Raw genomic sequence first — 17752 nt, 5'->3', positions numbered from 1 at the left:
TAAACAATTTGGATTTCCTGCATGGTACCAAGAGTAAAACAAACAAAAGCATGATAAAAAGCATATATAAGAAGAAAACCAATCACGCCAGTAGCTGTGGAGAAATATGTTCTAATCCTAAATTGTCTGTATGTGAGCAACCCACCCTTTCACTACCCCAACACCTTCATTCACTCGGTAACAAGCTATAGCTATAGTGAGGCAACTGCTGACAGCTATGCCGAAATCAGAAGCCTTGTCCTCTTCTGGCCCTTGTAGCAATTTCTAACCCTGCGACAGAAATTAAACCGTTGAAAGCAAAGCTGATTTCAGAAAACAATGAGATAGTTCACACTGAAGAGCTCATCTACAGTATTTCCCTTTACATAACATGGATTAAAGATTAAAACCCTTCACCAAACTCCCTTCCCTACTCTACACCACCACCGCCATCATCTTACTTTCAGCTAATCCAGATGCCTAAAGACAAAACCAAAAGAACAAAAAACAGAAAGAAAAAAAAAAATCCCTTGGAGGAGTGTGCTCGACTCAGCCCACCTTCTCCTCCCCAGCCCTCCTGGGTGGGCAGACGCTAGGAGAGAGCGAGTTTTCCAGCACAGCCACTGAGAGGCCCGGCGCTGCTCTGCTCGAGCACATCTGGGCTTTATATCAGGCCTTTAATTAATCCTCAGTGAAAGCCAAGCTGTGACAGTTTGACTGGGCAGGCTCCAGTTCTGGACAGGTCTTGATTTATTGCGACTGAGCCCCAACCAGCGTTGATTTATTTTGGGCTTTGGGGAGGAGGGAGGAGGGCTAGCATGAAACAGAAAAGGCACTGTTGGATTTTGGATAAGGAAGAGGAAGAGGAGGAGGAGGAGGAGGGGAGGTTACGTGATCACGAAAAGGAAGTGCCTCCTGATTTTGCAGCACTTTTCTCGACGCCGCAGACGATCGCATCAGATAACGTTTTCCCTCTTCTGCCGGGCTTGGCCAAATGTGAATCCTGAGGTGTCCACCAATTAGACAAAAACAGAACATAAAAGAATAGGGCAGACCAGCCCAGCCCTTCCATGTCAGTCAAGGAAACTCATCAAGTCTTATCTCCCTGCAAACAATAAATCCCTCTACGCTCATTGGGGTTAATCATGACAGTCATCTGAACTCTGTAAGACACAGGAAGGCAGAGTTGTGGGCTTGATTCTTCACTGTTTTTCTTTTTTTCGCTTTCCTGGACTGTGGCAAGAGAAGAGGATGTTCTTTTTATTATCTAACATCACATCAGGGGCGGATTGCATGTGAAATAAAAGAGCCTTGAGCGCTTCAAGAAATCTCCATGGATGATTAAACATCTATGAGGAGATGCTGTGGCCCTGGCACTGATGACACAATCTGAGGTGATTTATTCACTGTGCGGTAACTGTACGGTAGAAGCAAGCCACATACTTGTGCAAATGCACATTTACGTCTCTAATGTCTCCGCGGCTGTGCGAAATGTGGCCAAAGAAGTCTCACTCCAATAAAAACATGCTTATTAATGAGGTAGATGGACACAGAAGATAGACATAGATATTAACAAGCACACATGGGAAGGGAAATAGACAAGTTGTGAATCAATAGTTGTGAAGTTAGTCTACACAGAAAAAAGAGAGAAAGATATGTTACCCTTTTAACAAAAATTCTGGTTTGTCTTTACAGTTCATTACGTCTAGCACGGCATAAAACTGCCAGGGAGGGAGGGGAGAAAAGGACGAACCGGATGGCTAAGTCAGTGGCAGCTGTCAAAATGAATGCCGACTGTAATAAATAGATTTTTGCATGTACTGTGGGTGTGAAAGCCATACTTGGGATAACTTTCAACCGACTGTGGATCTTCGGGCTACTAATGCCTTGACACGTCGATAAAGATTCCTCTCACATTAATTGAGAGCTATTTTGCGGATTGTGGTGAACTTGATTGCACGTCTGCACCCCATCCGAACTTCGCTGTTCACTTATCACTGTCAAAAAGGCGATGGCAATGGCAATGATTAATAGTTTTTTACATTCCATTTGTAAGAGGTACAATCCATTAATACATTGTTTTTTTCCTGCGGTTTCTTTTTTTGGTCCTCTCTCCCATATAAATGTACCTAATAACAATGTTATTTTTTAAATTTTATTTTTAGGTACATTTCTAAACTGTATCTTTTAGGTCATCAATCTGCATTTTACATGTCCTTTGGCAGTTGGATAACTTCATCAAGTCAAAATTGGTTGAAAATCTCTGCAGACTTGCACCTTGATCGTCAGACAGAAGACAGATTAGTCAGAAACGTTTCTTAGAATATCCCTGTTAGGGATCAGTAAGGATTCATAAGTAACTTGTTAAAGGTAGAGGGTGGATACAACAGCTTCAGTTCCCCGGGGCCCATGCGAGTCACAAGAGCCATGAGAGTTAGAGGCTTGGGAAAGAGCTTCCTTTCATTTGAGGAGACATTGGGAGACGTGTCTGTTGCTTTCCAACATCAGGACGGTGTGTTTCGAGAAGGGATCGCCAGAGCTACTAAGAAGAAAGAGTGTGTGCATTAAGGGCATGGCTACAAGGCTCTTATTCAAGGAGGAAATCCAGATAACTCCTGTGACAAGCTGGGGAACAGCGCGGCTCATCAACGTGATCTGCTGCTGCTTCATAAATTCAGTCTGGTAGCGAGTTCAAACTGTCCTGAGAGAGTAGATCCGCCGTCTGCCAAACGAAACTGAATCAAAAATTCAGCTGCTCCGACTCAGTGCTTGTTTGTTAGGTCAGGCTGTATCCCAAAGCATCAATGGTTGATAGCTCCAGAGCACTGGCTGAGGCCTGAGACTGGCACATTAAGTACACCCAGTGGAATTAGGGAATTTTCCTCGACTAAAAGTAACTTACTTTTCGGCATAAATAGACTTTTTTTTGTATTTATTTATTTTTACAAAAACTATAATTACAAATATCTTTAAAAATGTGCAGTTTATAAATAGAATGCCCAAAAGGAGTCTAAAAATACAAATTTCAATTAGCCACTCACTGGGCACGGAGTGGATATTCATATACATTTGAGGAGATTGTTATACATTGCTGCTATATAAGTGCATTCAATCCTTTCTAGGGCCGAAGCTTAATAGCTAAGTTTTTTTTTTTTTTAATGATTTAAAGAGACCTTGTTAGGAAGTCTGGCTACAGCTGTACTGTTTCTGCCCATGAAGAATTATCGTGCTAGTATACGAACAGAAGTACATTGTGCTTGCTGGGTCTATAAAGACATTTAAAATTGTCCCATCTGGGCACCCACTCATAATTAAGGATTTGTGGCTGTATTCAAAACATATGACCCTCAAACAAAGTGGAACTATAGGTTTCTTACCATATCATTACACAACAAGGTGGCTCTTTACATATTTGCAACTCACATATCAGTTGCCTGACTGCTAAAATAGACATTTTGTAAATACCAAGAGTATATTAAATATATAATTAAATAAAAGTAAAACAAACTTGTCTAACTAAGTATCGAAGAGAACATGAACCGGCTAATGTAATAGGATATACTTATTACAGTTTTGGGACACTATAAACTCATATTTATTTCAGTGGTTTAAATTAAATTTGAAATATTCCCAGTATGACTCAGAATTGTTCTTAAATTGGCAAGCATCATGAAGTTTTAATTGAAAATGCAGGAGAAAGAAAGACATGGGTTCGGGGCAAGTGAAATCATATGCTCAATAGAGCCCACGGTACTATCAACAGCAATATCAACTCACTTTGAAAACTGTAAACCTTGACTTTTAGCCATTTAAGGGCAGGCAAAAAAACTGCAGCTTGATTTCATGATGTCATAACCATTCACACTGCTTAACTTGCTACAATCACAGTATTCAGGCATAATTAATTTCAGTTATATTCTGCTGCCAAAATCTAATTTAACCAACAATAATGGTACCTAATTGTGCTTAATTAGGTTTAATTCCCTCTCCCTTTTCTATTCAATTTTTTAATATATTGTTTAGTTGGGGGTTTTCTTTTGGCATGAAAATACGTTTTACTTACTGTAAATAAACTAGACATTTTAAATGAACTTTCACAGTAAAAGATATTTTACATCTCACAGTGTGAAGTAAATTCTTAAAAACAAATGTTGGTGCCGTTTAAAAAATCATTTCTTAATTAAAAGTTATTTTAAAAGTCTACCACCATACACTACTTTTAGTTTGTCTGGCATATTCAGACTTCAAGGCCTTGTGCATCAAAACATGTCCATCATTCTTCTTTATTAAGGAGACCACCAGTGTAATAGCACCATTTAGAGCTACAACAAGGGTGGGCCTAATAATAATGTAAATGTGAGAGCTGGGGCACAGGAAGCTAAACCAGACGGCCTTTGCTGAGAAAAGCACTTTTCAATGTACATGGCCAAAAAAACAATGACAGTCCGAGTGAAAGCTGAAATGTGGCTATGGTTAACTTCTCACAGAAGACGGGAATCAAAACTAAAATTCATAATTGTCCTCAATTCAATACCCCATTTCTGTTCTGCTTTCTATTTTTAGCTTAAAGGCTGGGAATAATAAAACGCGACAGACCGATTCAAAACATTTAAAAACGGCATCAACAACAACAACAACAAAACTTAAACCCTAAGTTTGTTCTTTATAATTGTAAGGAAATAGTATTTCATTAATAAGGCTCCTTTTATACACCCAATTAAAATATACACATAAAATAATAAGTATAAGGTCAGGGAGGATAGTGAATAAAGTGCTTTACTACCTACTTAATCATATATTAAGCCACATATTGTACGTTCTGAAGTATTTAGATGGCTGTGTTCATTTTACCTTCAAAATTTAAAACCGTAACAGAAAAAACTTTGACATTATATTTTAAGCTTAGTAAATATAAGCTCTACACATTAAAACAATTAAATAATAAGTATCACTGTATCAGCTTGGCATCAAAGAAAAAAAATTGTAGAGCAGAGCCAAATAAGAAAAGAAAAATAAACAGATGTGGATTGTCAAAGCCATGCTGTAAACAACAGTGCAACTCCTTCAGAAGTGTAATTGTTACAAAGCACACAGTTGTTAATGTTTAAGTCGAATACTTCGCAATCGAATGTCCTTATTGTTAGAACAATTTTGATCAATTTGAGACTTGCACAAATATACATTTTGTCTGTAAATATACATCAATAGATAAGGAGAGAGACTGAGAAAGAAAGACCAAGAGACTGATAGATAAATAGATAAATAACTTTTTATACACAATTCATCACAACTACGAAACTGCTGCCAATTTGCTTTCATCTCGTTTTAAACTCTGATTCACCTTTTCACATTAGAACTATGCAAATATTGCATCAGTCTACTGCGAGCGGAGTAACCATGTGAAGATTTTGCTGAAAAACAAGTTTCAAAAGTCAAAAAGCAAAATCACTCAGAAGCAGTGTGGATCAACAGTAAAAGCAGTTTTTTTTTTTTAATAAGTAAATTAAAAATACATATATTTTTAAAATAAGTAAATGTCCATACTGCTGACAGAAAAATATGAGTTTTGGAGATTGGAGATTCATACACATTAATATTCAAGGGTTGCCAAAATAAACAGACACATAAACACATATATACAATTGTATAGAAAATAGATTTAAATCAATTTACACTTATCCTTCAAATATTTACCGTTACACTTTGTGAAATCACATAATTAACTTTACATTATGATGTATCCGAGCTTCAAGTGATTAACACCTTTCTATCTTAACCCGATTCAGTCATGCTTCTGTCAATGCCGAGACCCAATTGACACGGGATTTGAGACTTCACATGTTTTTATTAGGCTACAGCATGGGAGGCTCTCTTTACAGCCAGGTTTATTGCACTGCTGCTTAAGCATGTCTTAGGTTTCACTTGCAATTAATTGCAGTGGCCCCCTGTGACTCAGAGGTGAACTGGGCTCTAGCCCTACAGCTGCCTGCTGTTTATTTACACTTCTCCGAGAAGCCAGGAAAACATTGCTGCGGAGCAATGAAAGATGTTCCCAAACTCGACCCATCTGCAGCGCTCTCCCACGAGGAAACTTTGTCGAGCCCACACCTGAGCCGACCACCGCTTCTCTAAACTGCACAAGCTTAGGTGCAAGCCCTCTGCCCCTTCTTAAAGTCTGGTGCTCCATTTCTTCTTTTGTTTGACTTCTACAGACAAATTGTGTTGTTGTTGAGCATGTGCTGCTGATAGTAGAGCCCTCATACAGCACTGCCATGACAGTCGTGGGCACAGATATACCAGTCCCTCAGTAGCGGGGAGCAAGGAAAGCTAAAAAATAGGTTTGTAGTTGAGAAGTTCAAGGGCAGTCTCAGATGCACTTGATTATAATTGTTATTAACAATAGTTATCATAATAATAATACTTGTTTTCTTCCTACCTCAGAAGTTCATGTCAAAAACATAGAATTAACTAAGGCCCAGAGCAAATAAAAACTTGCAAAATCTGCTTTTTTTTTATTGGTGGGCTATGAATTTGTGACTCATCTGCTACTCTGTATGAGAAAGGATGACATCATTTAGCTACCAGTTTGAACATACGTCAGTGTTTTGTATTATTTTACAGCAAGATATATAATGTAATTATACGTTTAGAGAAACTAAAATATATATATAAATGCAGACTCACCTTATAACACATTCAAAGCAGGTTTTGAAAATGTGTCATATTAACTACATTAATTTACAGATGCACAATTATGTTTTGAAATGCTCATTACTTTCTGATAAAATTATCCTTCTTATTAAGTTTGTTTCATTTACTAGGTCTTCACTTTTTGTTCTACATTATAAAATAAAAGTATGATCATTTTCTTGGCTGAGTTTAAATAAATAAAATATTCTAATGAACAGCCTCAAAATGTGAAAATGTACTGTGTATGACTTTATAGCCTTTGAGTGCAGATTCGTATAATTTCTTTTTTTATATATAAATGTGATCTTAAAGAAAACACCTTTTCCCCCCTCGTATGAAAATTGAGATCTCAGCCAATTACGTGCAGGATTTTGTGAACTCACATTAAGGTGCATTTTTCTCCTCATAGCTCCTTATCTTATTATGTAGCACAAGTCGAGAAAGATTTACAGTTTAGCACTATGAAAGCCGTGAAACAAGAGACATAAAAAATATTTTCTAATCTCTTTGGGGAGTTATAATTGTTCAAGAGGGAAATGACAATATATTACATAAACCCACCTTTAATTTAAAACATAGTTTTTTTTCTTCTTCTTGTTAAGTGATCCTCTCTTTACTGATTGCAATATTCCTTTCTGTTGTCATTACAGTGGGTTATTATTATTATTATTATTATTATTATTATTATTATTATTTACTATACTTTTTATAATAATAATAATTGTATTTTTCATGCTGGGCATCAACTGGTATATAAAGATAATACAATTTAAGAAACAATATTTTAAATACATAAATTAATATGAAGAAAAATAAATAAATGTATGAATCATAAAATATACAATTAGAAACTAAGTGAATATAATAAAAAAAATGATATAGTTGACTTTGACATAATTGACCACATTCCATATATTTATATGTATTGTAAATGCAATTGATATTTTTTTATTATCACTACTAATCATTTACATTAAGGAGTTTTGTGTGTAAAATTATGCATACAGAATCTATTTTCTCCAACCAAGACAGTTTGCTTGGTTTAAATAAATACATACAACTTAAAAAGCAAACATGTTGTGGGTAATCTGAATTTTATATATATATATATATATATATATATATATATATATATATATTATATATTTGTTATCCTTCTTATGCTCTTTGTGTATCCAATATGTTAATCTCATCACAAAGTCATAAACAAGAATAAACCAGATTCCATAAAGATGTAAATGAAAGAACCATTGTATTGGAAATCAATAAGACACAGGACATTATAATAAACCACAGATATACCTTCTCTACCTTTGATAACCTCATTCGTGACATAACTGTGGGGAAACCCTGGGAAAATGAAATGAAATGAAATGATGCTTATACCCACTGAAGACCTGAGCAGCATCCCTTACGATGATCAAAGGAGGTATTGTCCAAAGGTATCGTTGTCATTTTTATTTACCATGAAAGAACGGAGAGATGAAATCCAGATGAAGTACTGCATGCGTTACACATCATAAATACGCACAGCGTGTGTTACAATGTACTGGTTTTCTGAACAAACAAACCTGCCAATATAGACATATGTACGTTTACAAATGTATGATGTGGACATTGAGTGAAGTGTAACAGCAGATGGAGGGAGAGAGAAGGGCCTGGTTTATATTCAGAATATGGAGAACACCTTGAGTAAAGCTTTACTGCATTATCATTAAAAAATAACTACAATATAATGTATATTGATTAATATTTACTGCTATTCACCTAGTATAGGTTTATAAAGTTCCATTAAGATTAACTTTTTTGTGATGGTATACGCTGAGAGAGGAGGAGGGGCAGAATCAATAACAGTAAAGTAACGTGTACAACACCTGCTGCTGTAATGTATTTCATGAATGCAACAACTTGTTAATACTTAATAGAAATCATTACACATATTGTGGTAATTTTTAAACATATCAAAGGAAAATAAAATACATAATCTAAACAAGGATATGTTTTAATGGATCAAATTAAAGCATATATATATATATTTTTTCAGATTAAGTAACTTTCATTAACATTTTCTCAATTAAGTTTGATAGTATTGTAATTACAAGCAGGTAAACTCATTGCTTAAGTTTACAGGACATACTTTCCCGAAGCAAAGTCAGACATTGTTAGACATGAAGGAATCTCCTATCAATAATGGGAATCAACACTGCCTGTCCTGAGGAGGTTTCTACATACCCTAGGCTCTGCTGTCATTTCACTGTGAAGGCTATGATAAATTAATCTCTGCTGTGAATCAGTCCCATTCATCATAGCTGATTGGGGCAGATTTTGAGTTAGATTGGCTAATTGGGCTCATCTGTAACCATTATTCTAAAGACAGCTGAACAAAAAATATAACCCAAATGTAATGTCACAACAGAATGTGTGAATACTATATATACACAAACGTTTTTTTGTTTTTTTTTTAGCTGTAGTTTTCAAAAATGAATATATATATATATATGTGTGTGTGTGTGTATGTGTTTCCAGAATGGGTTTTGGACAGCTCCGAATATTAAGAATGTGCATTCTTTACATGTATAACATCTGTTGCTAAAAGCTGAACAGACCCAGAAATGGTCCAGTTATGGTTCATAGGTCTAGCATGCCTCACAAATAATATGCAAACCTTAATTAGCTGGAAGGTAATGCAATTTCCTGCACATACATGCTGTTTTTGTGGAAACGCATCAAAACACTGATTTGTGGTGAGCGGAGCACAGAATTTTTTTTTTTTTTTTTTTTTTTATTGTGAAAGGCATCCCACGCCTAAATGAGTTTAAAACTGTTTTAAAAATGCAGCAGGAATGGGAGGCATCCATAAAAGGATGTTGTAGGCAACATACCAAGACATGGACCACTGTGGCCTAGAAGACAGCAAAAGGCTTTAAAACATTCTGAGAAAGCAATGAAGCAGAACCAGCAAGAGTTGAAGCCAAAAGTTTAGCAGGCCAAAATGTTCAACTCACAGCAAATTATTTCCTGAAGCAAGAAAGGGCCCTTTCTAAGCTAACTTCAGATTTCAAACAACATGGGAAAATACATGTAGTACTAAGTTCAACGCAGGCCAAAAAAACAGAATCTACAAATGAACAACAAGAATACATTACTTATTTCAAGCTCCACTACTTTATATTAATTACATAATTAAAGATGCACTACTTTTAGAACATATCAGTTTTGTTTCAAAGTATTAGGATATTGAAATGCTGTTCATAGTAGCAATATATTATTTTTAAAGAAACTCTAAGGGAATTCCTACAAAACTGAGTCTACTGCAGCATTATAAATGTTGTGTAGGCATGAAGCTTGTATATGTGTTGTCCTATTTAAAAAACAACTCTGCAATTACAAGCCTATAACATTACAAATTCTGGAGTTCCAAATGGATTTATTGCTTTAATAAGTTCATGCTGTGAGAAAAAAAAACAAAAAAACAATCATACTTATATACATATTTATTTGTGTTTTTGTTTAATTGTAGGTGGTTTATTTTAATTATATATATATATATATATATATATATATATATATATATATATATATATGCAATTTTCTTCAATCTATAAATATCTTGCATATTAGGGACTTATACGAGATCATCTTTCTATGAAATCATTTCACACAGAGAGACTCACAGCAGATGCTATTTCCAGTTCCTGATAATAGTCAAACCATTCTACAATCACTGCTTTTTCAGATTATATTTATTTTATGACATACAATGTAACATTCATAAATTGTGATTAGCACCCCATAAAAGCACATAAACTTAAAAGAGAAATTTGTATTAATCTTGCATTCTAGAGCTCCACTAATACTGCAAAAATACTTCAACGTTCCAAAATATCAAATACAGGGCAGAAATAAGTGAAATGTAGCAATTTATCCTGTGAACCATTATGAAAAGGCCTGGCCCCTGAACTGTCATTTTTTTTAAAGTCAAGAGAAATTAGATTTCTGAAGACATAATGCAAACTGAATTTAGGCAGTATTAAAGGCTTGCAACACTGCAAAAACTGATTAATTGGAATGTGAATCTTAAGAGATTATCATTAAGTTGATTACAAACCCAATATGATTATGTGAAAATTAAAGAATTAGTTGGTAAGTAACTGTTAACAACAATAATAATAACAATACAATGTTTTATTTTAATATCTGACAATGTTCTGCAGTGTTTCACAATTGTTATACCAACCAGTTTCCACTTCAGTATGGCACAATACCTTAGTAGGTCATATAAACTGCTATAGATTACAACCACATATTTATAGATGCCATTAAAGGAGACAAGATGATATATGAAATGCCTGTCATGCCATACTAAATATATTTTGAAGCAATTAGGAATCATTACAATGTTAAAACCATCTAAGTGAGCAGCAAGACATATGGTTCTGATTATTTACACCATACCCAGGTTATGTCATAGTAATTTACTTTAGCTTTGTCACTGAAGAAGAAAAGAAAAAGCCACTGGTCCAAACATTCAACTTCTCACATATTGTATTAGTTTATTACTGTGTCTGGTTACTAATGCTCTGAAGAAATCTATAGTTTAAATCAATCCCTGCAGTAATCTATCCATGGCACTGAGGATTATTCCACAGATGATAACTGTAAATGTAGGTGATCTATTTTATATTCTTTTAATTAAGTACTTAAATGACAGCTAATTAAATGTTAACTTAAATGCCAGTCATTATATTTTGAACAGTGGATATTTGGAGAACATTCTTTGGAAATTGTACATATTGTTTTGGAATGTTCTTGCATTTCCAGAATAAAAGTCTTTCAGGTTTACAAACAACTTCACAGTATCAAGTACAATAAACTACACAATTATTTTAAAACGGGAAATTTCAGCACAAAAAAAAAAAGTTAAGCATTACATAATTGACACACCTGCTCAAGCAGCTGAATATTAACATACCCAGAGACACAAGGGAGGGCTGAAATAAATTAGCTTATAAACTATAAGAAAGGTTTACACGGGTTGAAGGCAGCACCTGGAAAGTGTGGTTCAGGCTAATACTGCAATGGCAAAAAATCAACTGCTTTTACTCTCTACCAGTGTTGCAGGTACATCAGTTTGATCTTTTATACCATAAGCACTGAATCAGAACACAGTGCTGTTTTTCATTAATGGAATTCTCTTTCATTTCCCAGCTTGCATATTTTTTTCTTATTTTTTTCCTCTTTTTATTAGGAGCTGACATCTGGATTCAGTTTTTTTTTTTTTTTTTTTTTTTCCAAAACATGATGTAAACCCCCACATACAACCACGTAACTGTGCACCAGTGCTGATTTCAAAGACAGCAGAGGCCGGTTTTCATGCATGTGTTGATTTGTTTTGTTTGTGTGTGATTTTGTCATGTTTGGTCATTTGTTCAGCTTCTGTTTGAATTTCAGAAATCGCTACTGAAAACCAGAAACTGTGTCCCGGGGACGCATGGTTCAGCTCGACAGAAATAGTGGCGTATGCACAGGAAACCTGGTTGGATCTCAACGAGGAAGACCAAGTGAGCAGAGCTAAACTCTAACGTCCACAGCCGCTTCCTTCTTTGCTATGTAGTGAAAAAAACTGTCTGGGGCAAAAATAAAGGAAATTTACGGCAAACGAGCTAAAATCAGCTTTAGACATGCAAACTGTTCATTGGTTTTCCTCAGGACAGTACTTTGCAATCTGAATAACTTCTGAGGATATGGCAGCCTATATCAGGAGTGTCAAGGGCTGCTGACAGCTAATTCAATTACACATACGGTTGTGTGTTGAAAATGAATGTGCTTGATTTGACTGGAAGAACCCCCCCACCCCTGACACACACACACACACACAACTTGCTTTTGACAGGCCTGACCTGTTGTGATACCTGATGTGCGCTAAAGGAGAGTTGCTAATTCATTTCACATAAAACAACACACAGATTAAAAGGTTTATAAGTAGAAGGCCAAACTGCAGGCAAGAAAATAAACCGATATAGCTTGCTAGGTGGGCATATAAAACCATGAGATATAGGGCAGTCATTCAAAGTTGAGATACTTTTATCCAGGGATCAGGAATGGGGGGGTTGGGGGGTGTGGGTGTGAGAAGACACACCAGGCTTTGTGCTTTCCTGATTTAAAAGTATAACGAGAGGATGAGGAAGAAAACAAAGGAAAATAGAAATGAAAACAGAGTCTGGTTTGTAGCAGTAAAGCAACACTAGTGTGCTCTATGAAATCGGAACATCTTGAAATTAACATTTGCCGATGAATTCCCGTGGTGTGCGTCTGTTAGATACTAACAATACTCATGGAAGTGGTGGCAAAAAAGTGCGTATTTCACAAAATAATGAAGTTACTTTCAAACAGTTTCTTTCCGACGCGAGTCAAAAGAGATAAAGGAAAAGATGTTAAGAATGCCCCTAAAATACATACAGAAACTGAGGCTGAATAACAAAGAAGTCTAAGATATTTTTACCCCCACAGTAACACATTCCCAAAAATACCCCTCTCTTGACAAATTATTGTGCACAGGTTTGATCTTGATTGCAACACATGGGTTTCCTCTATGCCTGGGTTGCTTGCTGATCACTGGCAACATTATATTAAACAGAAAGCCATATTTCTATCATGACACACAAGATCAGTCATTCTCTTTATGCCTTTTTTTTGTTCTGTTGAAGATATGGAACATAAACGGACTTAAGCGCTACTAACTTCTGGGAACTATAATTGTGTCTGCAGTGTCCCAGCAGTGGTCCACTCCCTTCTGGCACCAGTTCACAAGAGACTCCATGCAGATCAAATATTTCTTTTTCAGAAGATCTAGGAAAACATACCCCACCAGGCAAACAGGGCCTTGTGTGTGTGTGTGTGTGTGTGTGTGTGTGTGTAACGGTCTTTTTTCATCAGCCCCTCTAGCCCATCCATAACCTACCTCAACGTAGTCCTTGGCGTGACCCCAATCTCTCTTGGAATCCAGATTGCCCAAGTCGAAACAATCCAGCTGTCCGAGGTGAATCTTAGCCACTGAACGGCTAATTTTTCGTGTTACAAAATTAGCCCCTGTAAGGAAGATGAAGATAAAAAAGATGATGACATCATTGAAGTCACGGTCTGGCCAGTTAATTGTTTTGGACCCTGACATTAATGCTTCAAAAGCCACGAAGGCGAAGACCGCATGCCTTTTTCTCCCCTGTTCCCTCTTCTGCATTTGAATAGAGAACTGTGGCTAGGCCAGCAATTGGAGAAAGCCCAGAAGCTAGGGATATGAAAAGTAAAAAGATCCATTTTCACCTCAGACTTCGGTCTTTACACAGCATAATCTCAGCTTCATTTCTTTTCTTCCTTTTTTCTTTTTAATTTACCATTTCAATATTAAATCTAGGCATTTGGCCAAGGAAAATCTATTGGAATGTCAGTTTATCAACAGAAAATTCAAGAAGTTACACAAAGGGGAAATACTAGATGAGAGCAAAGCTTTTCGGGACCACCCTGGCTCTCGAACTCTTGGGCCATGGCTTCCTACTCTTGCCGGCCGCATGCTCCTTGAACTCTGACAACAGACGTATAACGTTATGAAAACAATACACAAAATTGTTCTTCATAAAATAAAATAAAAAATGGGTATAAGGAGTAAGGACTAAGGAGAGGTCACACGCATCTGCGGGGACCGACATTATTAGTGTATTAATCATTAACATGCAAGCCAATAACCACAAAGTATAGATATATACTCTAGATACGATTAATATTAATATGATTAATTAAAAAGAGCATCTTTAAGACTTAAATTGGTAAATAATAGACTTCAGTTGACCTTTAACTCCACTGAAATGTGGAGTACTATATCTTGAAAGCAAACTTTGGAACATAATCATTTTTGAGACAACAAAACAATTTGAAAATATATAATACGGAAATGGCTTTCTAAAGCACTAATTAAGAAAAATAGTTAAATTTGATGAGTTAATGTAACACAGCTTATTCAAAAAACAGTTATTATCTTTGATTACTAGTAATAAACTCCAGAAGATCATACGACGCTTAGGTTGCTGTTATCTATGCACAAAGAAATAGCCCACGGGGGTGTTCATGGTGTGAACATTTTTCTTCTGTAAAGCATCATTAGATTGTGTCAGTTCTGGTGTTCAGTTACAAAAAGATGAAACATATTACCAGATTGAAAATAATGACCTGTAATTACATTAAACTGTATAATGTTGAAAAACGTCTGTAATGATACGAACCTTACACTACTTCACCTTAACATAAAAGACGAGAATAGATGCAAGCTATCTGAAGAGGGAAGCTGTTCACCTTAATACGAATAAATCACCTAAATAACTGATATTCTAGTATGCAACTAAAAGACAGAGAAAGCAAAGCAAAGCAAAGCACATCACCTTCAATCATCATCAAAATAAATACATTTCAGTAAGTTTTGTTTCAGGTGTCGTGACATCATGCTCCGTCATGCTTGAAGCTAAGAATATTGCACTAAAGCAGCAAAGTCATGGTTGCAACTTAGAGAATGCTAAAAGCAGAGTATAATAAAACAAATACTTTTTTTAAATAAAGTATAATGTAAAATTCACAATTCCCTGACATCAAAGGCAAACGTGTTTTTATTGTTTTGTTTTTGTACTACATTCTACTGGTAGAAAGGTGATGGCATTGTGGTAAAACAGACTGTAGTGTAAGTAATAACATTTGTGCTATTTTTCTCAGCTCTTTTTAATTTTGAACAGCCCTTAAAGCGGTAGCTATGACAAAAGCCCTGTTGTCTAATGGAGCACTGGCAACGAGAAGTGGGGATTTCTTTCTGTAGCTCAATTCTGAGACACTTGGTATGTAATTCCACCTTGTTAAAACATATACATGTTTCATTTACTAACAGCAAGAGAGAAAAACATGTGACTCAATTTGATGAAGCTTCTGCAGAGACAAAGAGGCTTTCACTGGTTTCTTGATTTTATTTACCCTCAAAAGATAAGTTAGAACACAGCTGAAACTCTGTAAAACAGGTGTTTGTCTTTTATTCCAATATCAACATTTTGAATTTCAAACATAAAACATTTACATGATCAATTCAAGAGAATTATTTAGAGGACCTCTTTGAATCCAAGTGAAACCTTCATCTCTGATCACCTGAAGTAAAAAGTTAGGTAAATCAAATAATTTAAGTAACTGGTTGCCATTACAATAATTACTCAAAAATAAGCTCGTCATATGAAGACTGGGAATCAATACATTAAAAAAGAACAGAACTACTGTTTTTGCCCCATAAAGGCACATATTTCTTATCTCAGATTAAAGGCCTTGAAAAATAGTCTAAACAATCTAATTGTTGGGATTGCAGGCCAAAACGTCTAGCTGTCAATCAAGCCAATGCAGCGAAGCAGATCTAAATAATAATTAGGTAATAGACACAAATAAAATGAGGGACAATTATTGCAATTATCCAGCTGATGCATTTAGACTGAATACTAAACTACTGTAGAATTACTAATAGTTAATTTAAAAACAGGATGAGGAAAAAAACTTGAAAAAAGAACGAACAACTGAAATGGTTGTGTCAGATGCAGTCTGTTTAAATCAGTGAACTTTGCACAAATATGCCCAAAAAATAAACTATATGAGGCACTTTATACATACATTATTGTTGTGTCTATATGACTATGTATTCATTATTCATACTCTTATTATTTTATATATCTATGTATGTTTTCAGGTTTTTGTGTGCGTGAAATTAAATATTTAGCTTTTGTAGCCTACACTAAGTAATCAATTAGAAAATTACAATAATTGTCCATGATTATGTAGAGATATTTCATATTTAGTTGGCAGTTGATATGCTGATTTCTAAAAGGTTTGTTAAATCCATTCAATTCAGATGGTTTGAATGAGAACCCGAGAACTGACAGCTAGATTAAGAGCTCATTTCCTTATTGATACATTCTAAAAATGCCAATATATTAATGTTTAGTTATTAAAGGGCTGATATAAAGCTATAAATATAATAATAAATACTTTTGCTTACTAATCCCAAAATGACTGAATGTAATTGAAAGGTTATGCAAAAAAAGCATTCTGGAGGGTAACTTTTAAAAATGTATAAATGCTTATATGTGTCATTTCTGAGGCCATTGCACATCCTTGTCTTATAAGTACCGAACCTGTGATAGGATGTGACATTTTGACCTCCAGTGCAGACAAAACAATGGTTTATATTAGAATGACTTTGTTCAAATTTCCTTCAACTTTTGCCCTCCACTTTTCTGGAAAATGACTGATTCACATTAGATAATTTGGGGACCTTACAAAGTAAACAAAGGTATTTCAAATTCAAGGGATGGGTTTATATTGTAGGTTTTACATAATTTTTGGAAGTTGTTTCATGATGCGATCAGATAGATCAGATCAGATAGATTTAGCAATAGAATAAGCACACAGACATCACTCAATCCTTCAGAAAAGGACGCATGCCTCCCCAACATTTTCTAAAGACAAAATACAGAAAAGTCAAGCAATTATAAGTCTGCTGAAATCCAGTCACAAGTAATGCACAGATTCAAATAATAATAAATATGTAAAGAAATCTTTTTTATGTGGAGGCTGGTTAAAAATCATATCTATCCCCAACACTGCAAAGATTACATAATAAATGCATTGTGAACAAAGAGCCCAGTGAAACACAACTCCTTTGCTGGAAGAGAAACACACTCCCGCCCAGTGTGAACCTGGTGTGAACTGTGGTGCGCTGGGTGCCGCTCCAGCGCGCACTGCCTCCTGCTGCTCCAGGACACGCCATGACCTTTGCCAGCACCTCCGAGGGCAGCCTGCGCCACAGCGGCTCTCGCGCAGACAGGGCGCAGAAAGGAAGGACACTAAGAACGTCATGGCTGACAGACCAGACTACTGAGATCAGAGAGATTATGCCTCATTTGCTCACTGAGGTCTGCCAAAAGCAACACCGTTTAACTGCAGGTACTCAAACCCAAAAGGCCTTTTTTTCTTGTTGTTTTGCCCCTCTTACTAAGGAATCCAAGGCTTAAAA

The 17752-nt window shown here is 35.7% G+C and overlaps 1 protein-coding gene across 2 annotated transcripts in view; it reads right to left on the bottom strand.

Moving 5' to 3' along the window:
- gmds (GDP-mannose 4,6-dehydratase) overlaps positions 1 to 17752 on the bottom strand; it is a 273322-nt gene that overhangs the window by 128607 nt on the left and 126963 nt on the right. For both annotated transcript variants that reach the window (XM_066722692.1, XM_066722700.1), the window contains one exon: positions 13631 to 13758. In XM_066722692.1, coding sequence (XP_066578789.1) covers positions 13631 to 13758 — 128 coding nt within the window. The remainder of the gene's footprint in view (positions 1 to 13630; positions 13759 to 17752) is intronic.

Source organism: Amia ocellicauda, chromosome 2 (genome assembly GCF_036373705.1).
Source record: "Amia ocellicauda isolate fAmiCal2 chromosome 2, fAmiCal2.hap1, whole genome shotgun sequence".
Classification (NCBI taxonomy): domain Eukaryota; kingdom Metazoa; phylum Chordata; class Actinopteri; order Amiiformes; family Amiidae; genus Amia; species Amia ocellicauda.
This window is presented reverse-complemented; position numbering and strand designations above follow the sequence as displayed.